This window comes from Mixophyes fleayi, chromosome 4 (assembly GCF_038048845.1).
Source record: "Mixophyes fleayi isolate aMixFle1 chromosome 4, aMixFle1.hap1, whole genome shotgun sequence".
Taxonomy (NCBI): domain Eukaryota; kingdom Metazoa; phylum Chordata; class Amphibia; order Anura; family Limnodynastidae; genus Mixophyes; species Mixophyes fleayi.
The window spans coordinates 135,281,783-135,297,571 of record NC_134405.1 but is presented as its reverse complement, the minus strand read 5'-3'; the positions used below and the strand labels follow the sequence as shown (position 1 = coordinate 135,297,571).

The following is a 15,789-nucleotide window of genomic DNA, read 5'->3' as shown; positions in this document are numbered from 1 at the left end:
GACAATTATTTCACAATACTATTTGCAAGATTCACGTGTGACATCATTGAGGTCAGGGATATGAATGGCCAGGTCAGGCGAGTTTGTTCACAGCCTAAAACTATAAACACAATTAAACAAATAAGTTAATATGAGAGATCTCATATATCAGCCAATAACTAGTAAGAAGATGGAGACCGTTCTATACAATTTGAAAGTATACTACCAGATACCAATGCTTTTATAAACAAGGATATTGATCCATTTCTTGAGCTAATAAATGATGAATGGGAATTTATTTTTCTTCAGTTTTCTTTAGCTACAGCATTGTTAATTCACAAACAGAGAAGAGACCCACAATGTTTAGATCACTATTAAGAAATAGGCATTCTCAATTATCATTAGTGTTCTTATACCTCCTTTGTTTTCCGCTCTGATTGGACAGCTGCGCTTAAGTGCCTGCAACGCTTTAAATTCACAATTAATTTCCATTGCCAGTATCTCACAAATAGAAGGGTGCCAGAAATTGGAGGATAATTCTAATTTTGGTGGCCTTTTTCTTTATAGCCCTTATATAAACAATTGTATTATGTAAAGTAGCCTCCTTCCATTACCTTCCCTTCCTGATAAGGCAGGCTTGGCTAACCTGTGGCACTCCAGGTGTTGTGAAACTACAAGTCCCAGCATGCTTTGCCAATATATAGCAGCTTATTGTTGGAAGGGTATGATGGGACTTGTAATTTCACAACACCTGGAGTGCCACAGATTAGCCAATCCTGTGATAAGGGATCCCCGCCACAGGCAGTATTTGAGCACCGCACCATTTGGTGCTGCAGCTCCAGTCCATGCACCGGAGGAGCAGCCTTGTATGTAATTGAAACCCTCCTTCCCCCTTACAGGCACAGATCAACCATGGTCAGCATCGGCCTCAGCCTTGGGAGCCTAGGGGCCTGCAGCCAGTGAAGTGACTGGTGGGTAGCTGTGAGGCAGGGGTCAGTTGGGTGTAGCTTTAACCTAGCAGCCCCACACTAGGGATCGGTTAGCAGTAAGGAAGCTGTCTATGGTAGTAGCAGACGGTGCTGGGCCCTCATGGGAGGTGCAACCCTGGGCAGGATTGCAGCTCCTCCTTGATGAGATTTACTTTACAGACTGAAGACTACCAAACAATTCAGAGCTGGGAGGGTGCGGGGGTTCCTTGGCTGAGTGAGTCTGCATGTTCTACTGATGCTGAGTTTTTCAATGGTCTATAGCCTATAGCGTTCACGTTTTCTTTTGTGTACTTTTTATCTGTCTCTCCTATTTGTACATGACTGAGAAGGGGAGTAATTTCAAAGTTAAGACTGTTTTAGCAGTATCCTTTTATGTGTGTAAGTATGAGTTGCCCGGTGGACAGTCCAGCATGGGTGCCTTGCATGCCTGCAGTTTTCGACACTGATCTGGCAGAACCAGCCCTGGCTCAGTGTGTTTTGGAACTTGTGCAGCTTACTGTGCACCATCAGCATTTAGCTGAAGGAAACCGTTCCTCCATTTCTTTCGCTGAAGCTCCAATGATTACTCTAGTCAACAGGTGCCAGTGGAAAAGCCAGTTTTGCACAAGTGCTGGCTAAGTCCATGTAAGAACCAGTTATTGTCTTCTTTTAGAAAGGACTGCGGAGAACCCTTCAGGGGTGAGGTCCTGGAGGTATCACAATTCTGCCATAGTCCCATCCTGACTTTGAGTGTTCCTCCCAGGACGAAGGTGAGGTAATGTAGGCATCAGACATTGAGGATTCCTCATGCCTTGAAAAGGACTCTGTGAGATGATTGGGGGGTGCACTACACATCACGGACAGTGAAGTCAGCTGAGCCTGACATACCCTGTTTAGGAGGAAGAGGAAACTGTTTGTTCTTTACCTTCGTCCCTACAGTTGGATTCCTTGCTTTGGGAGGCATGGACTAAACCTGAACGGAAATTTTAGGTAACCTGCAGATTGCTGACACTTTATCCTCTGCCTAAGGGGAGTAAGGATAAATGAAATAATGCACCTGGATGCCTCTATAGCACTATTGTGTAAGGCCACCGCTATTTTGATCCATAATGCCACAGGCCTTTAGGATGATATAGATATCATCCTTAAGTATATATTTATATATATTATAGACTGTTTATAGATTTAGTGGTAAAAAGGATTTAATTATACTTGTTTGATGGCTAGATTACTGAAACTGGTAGAACGCATGCTGCAAAAATGAATTCCGGTCATGCTCTATAAGCATTCACTCACTTATTTTATTTCTATAGCACCACAATATTACACAGTACTGTGTATAGAGAATACTTATCCATTCACATCAGTACCTGTCCCATTGGAGTTGTCAGCTCCTATGAAGCACCACCATTATTGTTTTTTGTTTTTTTGTTGTTGTTTTATGTAAGAACTTGTCCTATATATTTTGTGATTTAAAAACTCACATAAAACAGGTAAAAGTACTTTACTTTATCAGTCAGTGGGGAAGTTCCGACCACTCATAGCTGCCTTCTGTGTAAATAAACTCCCACAAAAATGTATTTATCCAAAGACTGAACATGAAAGCACAGAAAGTATTTTTAAGTTTCCTTTTCAAAACAAAAATAAAGAGAGAAAAATGGGGTTGGTGTTTAAGGCCCTATCTGTTCAGTTTTCAAATAAAAACCATATAATCAAGAAACTGAAAATAAGATAATGCAGAGAAGTCCACAAAATTCTACCAAAGACAAATCTCATCGCAGTCCGTACATTTGTTCGGCAAGTCTATCACTGGACATTCCCAATAAGATTTCACAGGGACTTGCACCTTTTAAGGTATACAAACAGAGCATAGACCCACAATGCGTACATCACTATTAACAAATTGGCATCCTCGACCATCAACAGCGCTACATATATACTGCTTCATTCAGGAGCTCTGCTTGGAGAGCAGTGCTTTCAATTCACAATTATTCTACCAGTTTCAGTGTGAGCATCTCACAAATAGAAGTGTTCCAGACACTAAACCCCAGGTGCAGATCTTACCTGACCCTCCAATTTGTATTTCTGATTTTGACTCTTCCACATCACGTGGTATATCATATAATATTCAATAATAAAATCTTATTTAATATCTGTTCTGATTAATCCTAAACATAAAAATCCATCTTAAACATTAAGAAGAACTTCAGTTGCACATTCTGTTTTCACAATAACTTCCTTTCTATGACTAGTAGAACTGCAGTGGTTCTAATCCCACCCAGGCCTCATTCTCACAGGCTGACTGGTCTCTATTTAAAATTAATTTTAATTAAATTCAGTGCATGCTGTATATGTGTGTTGTTGTTTTTTTTTTTTTTTATTCTAATAATGTATAATTGTTTTCCCATCAGGAGCTTGTAAAGATTTTGCAGCAATCATTGAGGTCGTCCCAGTATGATAAATATCTTGCCAGCCCTTTCAGCGATCGGCTTTCAAAAGACCAAATGAAGTTGTTGCAACAAAAAGATGATCAGGTTCGGGAACTGAGCCTCCTGCTGGAGAAGGCGACTCTAGAGAAGGACCGTCTTCATCAAGAAATTGAGGACATCAAGTGTAGTACCGTGGAGCTGAAAGAGCAGCTCAGCATGATGATGGAGACAATTCAAGCAAAAGATGAAGTGATCATGAGACTATCCAGACAGATCAGTGACTATGAGCAGGTCTCCTCCAAAATGCCAGAGGGTTTGGTGTCTTCTCAGAAGGACATTGAAGAGCTGAGTAGGTTACAGGTAATTGACTTTATATCAATATAGAGTGCATTCATGTGACATGTGCATTTTTTTTTTCATACCTGGAATAATTGGTTTTGGTTATGACTTGTGCGCTTGGCCTTAATTTATTTAGTTTCACTACTGTTTTGTTGATGACAGCAGAACAGAAGAGAGCATCTCGTGTAGAGATTATTGCCCTCTATGGTGTGGCACATTTTTGTTGTACCAAAGCAATGGTAGAGCAGGGCACGGAAAGTAGAGAATGTTCTACTATCTCTCATCCCTGTTTAACCATCCAACCTACAAAGGTGGTTATGTCAACAACTGTACCAGTGTCTTTCAATAATGATCAATGGTCTTTATCTGCAATTCTGTGTGTCGTCTAGTCACCTGTTAAAAGCATAAATGATAAATATTAACTCTTGTGTATACATAATCTAAGTTTCAAAGCGTAATATAGTCAAAATTAACTTTATATGTATGCTTAAATATTCCTTTTATTTAATTATTTTTTAAGTCTTTCTCACACTTAATCTCAATGGCTTGCCACGTCTCACTGTGCTGTATTTAACATTGTCACTATTTCACTGACTGTAGCCTAAAACTGCCAACTGGCTGATCCTGTCAGGCAAAAGAGAGCAACAGGATCACCGTCCAATTAGGCCACTCTATATTGTAGGTAAATGGATTACTCTTGACATAAATTAATTGTTTTACTGTTGGATCATTTATATTATGAGTGCAGTTTAGTTTTTAATACTGCTAAATGAGCTTTCAATCTATACTGGAAGAGACGGTACACAAATCTAATCTCAACTTTGCTGACTCAGGCTTGCTGACAAAGCAATGTTTCCATTCACAATATATATTCTGTATTTCACAATCTGTGAATGTTTCACAATCTGGGAAAAAGCCCATCTTTCCAGTTACGTATACTCAGGAATCCATCAGCTGTTCAAGGCATTGATAAAACTCCTTTGGCTTACTTTGAAACTGGTCTTGTACTATAGAAAAATGGTGGTACATTGCTCCATACAGGCTTTGAATAGTTTGTCTATGTAACAGTGTTTACCAATGATTTCCCTACATACCCAAACCGACTTTGATTTAAGAATTCAATTATGCATTGGTAAATTATTGAAATTAAAATGTTCCATTTTGACATGTAGAAACTCACCATACATAATCCAACTTGCTTTGTCGGGTTGAGAAACCTGTGATCTGTGCTTGTTGTTGAACTTCTATGTTAATTCCTGTCACCAATTCATAATATGAGCAGGACCCTCAATACCTTTTGTATCCATATATTCTCCTTGGCTTTATTGTTGTAGAATTGCCCTTTATGGTAAAGCATCGCAGAATAAGTTTCTGAATAACATATATTGGCATTGTTATCTCTGCATTACAGTAGCAGATTATTAGTTTATTGAGAAGTGGTAAACGTGCATTGAAATCTCCATGGTTCTTTATTCATAGGATACTCTGCAAGGATATAAAGCACAAAACAAGTTTCTTAACAAAGAAATCTTAGAGCTTTCTGCCCTACGAAGAAACTCTGAGAGAAGGGAACAAGAATTAGAAGCAAAGGTGAGATCTTATACAGAGGGCCCATCTGATTTTACCTGCATTTTAATGGTGGTTGAAGCCTATAGGTCAGTGTAGGACCTGCATACAATGAGGTGCCCTTAATGCTAGGATGCAGGCTTAAATGTTTTGATCAAATTATGAAGCAATATCTCATGTTTTCATTTTGCTATATACACAGCTATGCAGTGATAAGGGTAAGCGCTGACAACAACTGTATTTTTGTTTTCTATACATATAGGACATTTATATTGCCATGCAGCTGGTACCATATATAATATGGGATTAACCAAGCGCGGGCTTATTTCTTCTCATATAAAGTTGGATGGAGTTTAACTGAAAACACTGCTTGGTATTCCTCCTGCAGTATTCAAACCTGGAGGCCGAACTATGCCAGATAGAGAGGAAGTACCTTGTCCTCCTTCAAGAGATGAAAAGACCAGTCTATTCTAATGGCCAAGGTCCAGCCCAGGAAGTTGTGAACCAGTTGCTAGAGGATGCTTTAAAGGTGGAGACTGCTGAACACGCCGAGCATACACACATTAGAGCCAGTAGTAAGAGGTATGGGGTTATGCTGTTAGAATAAACTGTTTAGAAGGTCTGATAGTGGGTGAAATCTTTAAGCTCAAAGATGGCAACATATAACTAATGTCCCACCATTTTAATTGTAAAATTATTTAAACGAGAAAAAAAAAAGCTAAAAATCCTTACTTTCCATGTGGTCTTGTTTATGTGTACATATATAAAAAATGAATGCTGTAAGAAGTGATTTTATTGGCCTTTAATACGAAACAAATCAAAGAAGAGAATGTAGGGATTACCATTACTTGGTCTAGTTAAATGTTTCTATGTGTCACCTCTATCTCTTTTTGATTTTAAAAAAAAATATTTTTTTTAGATTTTGCAAAAGCAATAGAGGGAAATTTACATTTCCTAATCTAGTGCTAACCTTTAAGCTATAACACATTTAAATTTAAAATTAAATGACATTGTACATTGTGATACCCTCATCATGGTGCAACAATACAGCAACACGATCCTATGCATTCAATTATTTTAGCCCTACTGAAGAAAGTAACCCAGTTTCAGCACCACAGGGCATGGAGCATCGACACTCATATTATGCATAGGGGGGGCACCCAGTTCAGTAAAGGTATAGCCAGCACAAGACAAAATGGCAGGGGTACCCTTGGCAACAGCAGGCCCTCCCTAATCCCCCAGTCACAACCAATCAATAAGTTCCCAATATAAGGCAAGACAGCGCAGCCCAGGGCAACCCATACGTTAGGTGGAGGAAGAGCACTCAGTCAGGGTCACAGTTAGCTGCCAACAACCGTAATGCATATTTAGATTTTGCCCATCTCGACCAAACTTTGTAGTATTTAGGCATAGTATTACGGGACTTATAAGTAAATTGCTCATGCCCTACACTCCGTTAACCAGGTGCACCCAGCTGACAAAGTGAGGCCCCTCCCGGGCCATCCAAGCTCCTGCCTGCTATACTGCTATTTGCTGCTCTGTACTTCAGTTTTTCACAAGTGCCTCAATGGAGCAGAGATTTGTTTAATGACAGACTGAGACGGCCTTATTATTTTTGTGTAAGGTAGTAACCACGATGCCCGTGCCTTCCACCGCCTTCGGGCGCCAGTCCAGCACCAAGGAGCAGACAGAGAGGCAAGTCACTCTGCTCTCTGCCTTGAAAGGGGAGCAGATTATTGATTGTACTGGGAACTGCACACAGACAGGGCTCCAATATTTGGCAGTCCTACACAAAGCAAGGGATGTGCACAGGGTGCCATCCTTATGAAACGGCTGCCTCCCTGTTTGCTAGGCCCTGGAGAGAGGTGCCATTCCTGCATAGCACCTCCTCCTTGGCAGGTTTGCCATAGTGGGAAGCCCGCCAAAAATACCCACTAAGCCAGCAGAAGCCATTTCCGCACCAGCTTGACAGCTCCTTCTCTTTCTCTAGTCCTGTAAAGAGTCAATACGCTGTGGGTTGTAGGACCTATTTAGAATGGGGTGTCTTATTCCCTGTTTCTCTAGATAACCTGTGTCTGTATTGCATATCCACATGTTCATTTGGTTGTGCACTGCATCTATTATCTCTCTTTTCTGTCTTCACTTACTCTGTTTGAGTAGGGAACACTTGCAAGGCCCACCCTGGAGGAGGAATAGAGGCAAACATTTTTCTTGTTCCAAGTGCCACACACAGTTGCCATATGCATAGTCTGGCCAGGAAGCCTTTTGCGCAGCATGTATGGAGGAGGACCAGTGTTCGCACTCGCCTGTAGGGGCCTCCACTATGTGACTGAGCCAGCCTGGGCAAAATCTTTTGATGCTGGCTTCCACATCCACACACCAGAAGCATCTGCTCCCAATGGTCCATCAATCTTGGGACGGACCTGGCTCTGATTTTTCCTCTCGGGAGGAATGTGAGGTGGCTGAGAACTGTGATGTGGAGGTTTCCTTGTACATTGTTGAAGACCCTGATATAGTGCAGGGAGTGAAAGTCTTATTACATGCAGTTTGGCAGATGCTAAACATACAGTACAGTGAGGAATCAGAGATCCAGACTATATTCACTCTTTGAAAGGAAAAGAAACAGCTTCCTCTTAATCCTCAGTTGGAGGCTCTTTTGTATGAGGCATGGATAACACCTGATCATAGGTTTCAGGTGTCACCTAGGTTACAATCCCTTTACTCACTGCCTAGCGTAGACATTGCAAAATGGGAATCTCCTCATAAGGTAGATGCTCCCATAGCTTGCCTGTCTAAAACCACCACTATACCCATCCCTAACGCTGCTACCCTTCGGGTTAGCCTGGACAGAAAGATCAAGGTCACCCGAAGTCAGTCTTTTAAGGGGACGTCCCTCAGACCCATCTTAACTTTTGGCTTGGGTTAACAAGCGGTGGAGAGGTGATCGGAACACCTGGCTGAGGGCCTGTGACCAAGGAGAACCAAATTGGATGTGCTCACCCTGATAGAGCATATATCCGTGAGACCACAGAATACTTGGTGGACGACACCACTGATGATGGGCTGAGGATTTCTGCCTCAGCGGTGTTGACTCGCCAGAAACTGGCTGCGGGATTTGTAGGCAGATGCTGAGTTCAAGCGGACTCAAATTCCTGCATTTCACGAGGAAGGTTTTGTTAAGCCCTGAGCTGAACAAGATCACCTTCCTGGTCACTGGGAGGAAAAAAGCTTCTGCTCCTTTCACTCCCCCAATCAAGGTTAGAAGCCAGCCCTCCAGAGGTCAGATGTCTACCTGTCATGGGCCAGTAGAGAGCAGGCCTGAGCAGCAAGCCGCCCAGCTTCCAAACCTGCTGACAATCCGTTGGTATGATGTGCAGGAATCTCCCCAGGAAGGGCCCCTGTGATGGTAGCCCCTCTACTTTTCTTGCAGGACAGGTGATTTGATTCCACAACAGATGCTGGATGAGAGGAACATTGTCATGGGAACACATTGTAGGCCTTATGAGGTCTTCCACAAAACAGTTCTTCACCATTGGCTTACCAGGAGACCAAGCAAAGTGTTGGACTTTATAGTATGCCATTCAGACTCTGATCTCATCTAGAGTAGTAGTCCCAGTTTCAGAGGGACAGAGGTATTTACTCCAATCTTTTTTTTGTTACAAAAGCCAGATGGGTCCTTCAGACCCACCCTCAACCTAAAGTCCCTGAATGTCCAACCATAGGTGGACAAGTTCAAGATAGAAACGCTTAGGTCTGTAATCAACAGCATGAAGTAGGGAGAGGCCTCTGAATGGAGGCTTGAGGCTTAGGTCCATGATGATCCAGGTGTCTGCATTATGTGCTTTCTTTCAGAGAAAACTGGCACTACTACCAAAAGTGCAGACCTTCCTACAGGACTTGCTGCTTGTGCAGCCTCCATACACTCTTCCAGTGGTTTACTGTGATCTATTTTGGTGCTGAATGCTTTGCAGCATACTCCCTGTGAGCATAAATATGGTGGATTTTAAGCTGCTGAGCCTTCCTCCTAGTTTTTTCGACAGTTAGGAGAGTCTTAGAACCGGGGTTAGGTCCTTTTTAAGTCTACCTCCCTCATTTTCCATGAGACAGAGCTATTCTTGGGACTAAGCTTTCTTTTCAACTCAAAGTTGTCTCCAGGTTCCATCTGAATCGGCACATTGTGGTTCCGGCCTTACATCAAGGTAGATCACTGGATGAAAAGAGTTCTCTTTAGTCTCGGTCGTGGTCAGGGCCTTACAGAATTTACATCAACAGGACCACCGATGTGTGTCAGACAGAGAAAATCTTGGTTCTCTATGACGCCCAAAACAGAGGCTGTCTGTACTCTAAGTATACCATTGCCACCTGGATTACCTTGGTAATTCATTAGGCTTACATTGGGGCAGGTCAGCCTTTCTCTGAAAATGTGAAGGCACGTTATGCTAGATCTGTGATTGCCTCTTAGCTAGCGATGCACAGGACTGCCGCCGTGCAGAGTGGCCACCTGGTCTGTGTGTGCACATTCACAAAAGTCTACAGGTTTAGCACCTTTGAGTTAAAGGATGCAAGCTTTGGGAGTAAGGTGCAGTGCACCGCATATAAGTGTAGTCTTCTTTAGGGAGAGGTTTGGGACGTCTCCAGTGTCTTCTAGGGATGAATGAGAAAATTAAATTTTTGTTAAAAACTTTTCTCTGAGTCCTTGGTCTTTGTTTTTTTTTTTTGTTCTCCTGGTTAGAATTTTATTGTTCTTGTTGGATAACATAGTTTTATGCTCCTCTCTTTCTGCTCTACTCCCTCATGATCTATACTCCGATTCTGTCCTTGGGGCTTTGATAGTAAAAACTGAAATACAGAGGAGTCCATACAGAAGGGGAAGAGCTTGAGCTTTTGCCAGTAAATTATAAAGTTCCCGAAACCCCCCAAAAAAGAACACAATAGATGATTTTGTCATCAGCTAATGATTGTGGTAGAGCGCTATCATCTCAAACACTTGTGTAACTGAACTTAATGGGAAACTTCACAATGGAGAGCTTCAGCTTAGTAATCATTATATGAAGACATAAATAACTTAAATCCTGTAGAAATTCAAATGTTGCTAATAAAGAGAAATCTAGTAATTTATTTCAATAACAAAGCTCTTTATTTTTTTTCTTGTTATTCCAAAAATGTTTATTGGATTATTTCTAGCATTATTACTGTTTGTCAGTGTTTTAAAATCTACATGGAATGTATATCTTTCTCGAATGTACATCCTACACACTGTGGTCCTTGTGGAAGTTGGAAGTAATTTACACTAAAAACGTAGTTGTAAATTATGTCTGGGAAAAGTGTATATTTGCATATTCTACATTGCAGTATGAGGCAAGGAAAGGAAAAGGCTGTCACCTACCCATTAAATGTGGAACACCTCCCTAAATGCATCTACCCCCTACTGCTACTACCTCAATTAAATAAATCGTGCTACAAAGTTAAATCTTGTTTTTTTTCCAATTAAGTTTAGTGCTCCTAATCTACACTTCGTAAGGGACATTAACTCCTACACACTGCAAACGTTTTCAGCCTCGCAGATGCTACACTATTAGCTCACAGATCCACACACATGATGTATGTAAACCTAGCTCTATAACAATCTACCATACAATGCACAATCTACTCTCATTGGTGCAGTCACCCATGTTTGGTAGCCTTTTGATACAAAGTCATCCAATCAAAGTTCTATACATGTATTGTATATGTGACATTTTCAGCAAAAACAATGTCTGCCTCATGTAAAGTTGGATGTAATTTATGCCAAAAACATAGGCTTCTGTAATGTGAAAAGTATGTGATATACATAGTACGCAAATTGTGTACATTTCAGTAAGATACGTGGTATACGCTTTAAGCGTATGTTGTGGTACGGAGCTTAGCTTAAAAAAAGGACCCCCCCCCTAAAAAAAAAAGAAAAGAAGACTGGCTCTAGTACTGCCAAAGTACCATCCAGCCCTAGGCCGGTCACTACTAATTTTACCCAGAGCTCCGCAGTGATATTTATAACCGGGGATTTTTCCACACCCTAACCTCAGATTTATGCATACAAACTGAGACGTACTTCATTTTACTGTGCATACACATATTGTGCCTTTGTTGTGGACTTGCGTTCCACTTTACATCAGCCCCTGTATTGGCAAATAAACTGTATAATCTGAAAGAATTATCATTATTATTTATGGTCCAATTAGAAATTACTAATTGTTATTCCCACATTGTATGCAGCAAATATGACATCTATGGATTCCAGATCCTCCCAGAAGATGATGATGAGGAGGAGAAATTGGTGGCAAGAGTAAGGGCTCTTGATCTGAAGTCTTTGTCCCTTTCTGAGAACCAAGAGATTTCTACAGTGGTGAAGTGGGAAAACTATTTTGCTAGCACAGTAAATCGTGAGATGGTCCGTTCACCAGAGCTCAAGAGTCTTGTGAGAAATGGGATCCCACACCAACATCGTTCAAAAATGTGGAAGTTGTTTGTAAACCTACACATCAAGAAGCTTAAGGAAGAGACACCTGCTGGATATTTCCAAAGCCTTCTCCAAAATGCTCTTGAGAAACAGAACCCAGCATCAAAACAGATAGAGCTGGACCTCATGAGAACACTGCCCAATAACAAGCACTACACCTCTCTCACCTCTGAGGGCATTCAAAAGCTGCGCAATGTGTTGCTGGCTTATTCCTGGAGGAACCCTGATATTGGCTACTGCCAGGGACTGAATCGGTGAGGAAGGTGGAGAATGTTGTTTGGGTTCTTTGTTAGTGTGTGAATTTATACAAGTTAATTATAGTGTCTGTGGCAGCACAGTGGCTTAGTGGTTAGCACTGCTTCACAGTACTGGGGTCATGAGTTTGATTCCCGACTATGGCCTTATCTGTGTCGAGTTTATATGTGCTCCCTGAGATTGCGTGGGTTTTCTGAGTGCTCTGGTTTCCTCCCACACTCCAAAAACATACTAGTAGGTTAATTGGCTGCGAACAAATTTACCTGTGTGTGTGTGTGTGTGTGTGTGTGTGTGTGTATGTTAGGGAATTGGACTGTAAGCTCCAATGGGGCAGGGACTGATGTGAGTGAGTTCACTGTACAGCGCTGCGGAATTAGTGGCGCTATATAAATAGCTGATGATTATTATATATAATATATTAGTGTGTTGTGTGTTTCAGGCTGGTTGCCATCGCACTTCTTTACCTTGACCAAGAAGATGCCTTTTGGTGCCTGGTTACCATAGTGGAAGTGTTCATGCCAAGGGACTACTACACCAAAACCCTTCTGGGTTCCCAGGTATCTGCTGCAGTCTGTTAACCTTTTGGTACAAAAAGTTTTTCTTTCTTTTATAGTTAACACATATGTTAAAAATTAAGACCTTTTGCATAACTCTCATGACTGTCATCATATCATTACTACAGGTGGATCAGAGAGTTTTCAAAGATCTGATGAGCGAGAAGTTGCCACGTCTTAGTGCTCATTTTGAGCAGTACAAGGTCGACTGCACACTGATCACATTTAACTGGTTCCTGGTAGTGTTTGTGGACAGTGTGGTTAGTGACATCTTCTTTAGGATATGGGACTCGTTCCTATATGAGGGATCTAAGGTAAAAATGCAAATCTTCAATATGGTTTATCCCTGTTTATATGCCAATCTCTTTTTATGTTTAGGTTTGAGCTATTTAAAACTGGACACATGAAATACACAAATTGCATTATTGCATGGCAATTCATCTGTTACAATTCAATATAATACAAATAGTGTATTTCTGCTATTCGGATGATGCAGAATTGTCTGTAAAATGGGAGTAAATTTAAGCTTTAAAAATAAAGAAAAAGCACAGAAACTAAAGTATTTCCGCCCATATGTAGAGCTGTACACGAGATGCATCTGCATCAAAAGCATATTCATCTGGTTTACAATAAGTCATCCTAATCGGACTGTTTATGTTCTCCTCGTATTTGCTTTAGTTTCCTACCAAACTTCACAAAGTTAGGACCATGGTGGGAATCACACGTGTCACTCCCACGCTGTAAGATAGCATTGCTAATCACTATGCAACCTTGCTGCCCTCTTTTGGTCATTACACAGATACATTTCTTTTAATAGCACCTCTATATATTTGACTACTGTTTTTTTTTTATTATTATTGTATCTATTCTGCTGTTTTTTTTTTATATTCTTGTAGGTCTAATACAATCAATATTCTGCCTCTTTGAATTATAGTATGTCACCTACACCTTCAACATCTACATCAGGTCATGAGTCTAACATAGCACTCAGTGGTAAGGGGGAGAGTTCTCTCCCTGCCCAAGCACTGCGATGAGATACTCAGCCCCTCTTTCCATCTTGGCTCCACTAAGTCTGCACAGAGGGATTTAAACAGTCTCCCTCCTGTCACTTTGCCTCCTGGGATTCCCATTTCAAGTCCCTCCAGTGAAGCTGCTTTGCGGCTAACGCTGTGGCTGAATGGCAGCTAGGCTGCCATTGGTGGGGGATCCTCTGGCTTAACAGTGCTAGGGTTTCCCTGAATCCCCACTGAATCACTGAAAGTCTTACCTTTTTTACATAATATATTTTATACTAGTGCACTGTACCAACAGTGTTAAATAAAACATGTCTCGGCACATTCAGGATGTTGGAATAGGGTAATCCGCTCACATTGTTACCAAGTCAGCTTAGCATGCCAATAAAGCCATTATTTTTATCTGTTTCTTATAATTCATTTATCTCCTAAGAGCCATTCAGAAAATAATTTTCATAAATAGGTTGGAAGAAAGGCCTACTGACCAGGGGTTGGGTCTGACATGGTATAGAGAGGTCTAGGGTAAAAAAAAAATTAGACAAACAGGGTGCAATGAAAACTCCCTAAAATTGGTTTAACCGGGCATCGAGTAGGACGCTCAGCGTTTACTCTCCCTCACGTATCCTGCTAAAACATCCGTTTCCTCTGCCCTGAATTGGCTCCCACTCGCCAGTTGGATTCCCAGTACCCCCCGCAAGTAGTCCTGGCTCAGTTCAGGCTGTCCAGGCTCTGGAGGGTGTTTGGCGGGCTGTGGCTGCAGTGTGTGAGGCCAAGGGTGGAGCATCCCCCTCACCCCCTATACAAGCCTGTACCTGTGACCGTTCTCTTTTCTGAGGGTCCAGCTGCTCCTGGTGCACCTCTTTCCTGAAGGGGTGCTAGGTCGGGCGAACTCCGGTGCCTCAGGCTCACTCCATTGGGAGGTCAGGTGGGAAGCGGCCATCTTGGAGAATGGTGGGAGTGGACCGAGCGCTTCAGCCAGGTGAGTGTGCTGTAATCTTCTGTGGTTCACTATATCGCTGATGGACCCCCTGGATCCCTCCACTCCCAAGTACTATCCAGAGCAGACGGATACTGGAGATATATATTGCCCATTACAGCAAGGGGTGCTTGAACTGGGAGCAAGCAGTCTGACCCCCAGCTAATCCTTTCATCCTTCCTGGCATTAAACATTGATGGGGCTGGTATGTGGATGTGTGAGATTGGGACTTTAGTGCTGCCAGTGTCTCCCCCCTCCACTGGAATTAAGTGCTGATGCAAAACTCTTAAGTCTGTGGTGTATTTATGCTGTGCAAGCATGTGTTAAATAACATACACTTGGTGTCTTCATTACTGTGGACCAGCCCAATCCTGTAAGCAAGACCTTGCAGGCAGGGGGCAAGAAAGAGGGACAACATCTTTTGGCAAAGAGAGAGACCACAGCATGGAGTGGTGACCAAGCTGCTGCTGCTTTACACATATAGGTGCTGAGGAGTGCTGCTGCCATATGGTGGTGCTTTGCAATCAATGCTCTGACTCTCTCACTGCTTTCAGAACATGCTTTATAAATCCCTGAGTGGTCAGCCCCTGAAATACTGAGTTGCCTTGTACTATACTTACCTGCATATATAGTGTTCCTGACCCAAACATGGGCAAAACCAGTGCAGAAACTACAGCCGCTAAACTGGAGAAATATGCTCGAGCATATTCTGCGGCTCAATTTGCGGAGACATCTGGCTCTATGAAACCAATTACACCCACAGCTGATGGCTCTTCTATACCCACAGAGGACCCCAGTTCCATCCAGCAAGTCCTTCTTGCTATAACCTCCTCTGAAAAGCGGTTCACGGATCGTATTGGTGAGGTGCAATCTGATTTCTCCCTAATTCGACAAGATCTACAAAAAATGAGGGAACGAGTTGGAGAGGCAGAACACCGTATATACTCACTAGAAGACGTTACAGCCCCGATTAGGGGAGAAATTCTGGACTTAGCCACTCAAGTTAACGTGTAAACAGAAAATGTCTGCCGGCCCCTCAGGAATAATATCCGTTTTGTGGATCTTCCTAAGTGCGCGGAGGGATCTGCTCCTGAAACATTCCTGCAAGCTTGGCTGGTCCGTAAGTTCGGCAGGGAGGCCTTCATGCCACACTTTGCAGTAGAGCGGGCTGATCACCTTCAGCCCCAGCTTCCTCTGCCAGGAGCTCCTGCTCG

At 42.2% G+C, this 15,789-nt stretch overlaps 1 protein-coding gene across 1 annotated transcript in view; it reads left to right on the top strand.

Annotated features, from left to right (window-relative positions):
- TBC1D2B (TBC1 domain family member 2B) overlaps window positions 1–15,789 on the top strand; it is a 47,040-nt gene that overhangs the window by 19,191 nt on the left and 12,060 nt on the right. Inside the window, exons 6-11 of the mRNA XM_075208395.1 lie at window positions 3,359–3,736; window positions 5,195–5,305; window positions 5,670–5,863; window positions 11,534–12,031; window positions 12,472–12,589; window positions 12,715–12,900. Coding sequence (XP_075064496.1) covers window positions 3,359–3,736; window positions 5,195–5,305; window positions 5,670–5,863; window positions 11,534–12,031; window positions 12,472–12,589; window positions 12,715–12,900 — 1,485 coding nt within the window. The remainder of the gene's footprint in view (window positions 1–3,358; window positions 3,737–5,194; window positions 5,306–5,669; window positions 5,864–11,533; window positions 12,032–12,471; window positions 12,590–12,714; window positions 12,901–15,789) is intronic.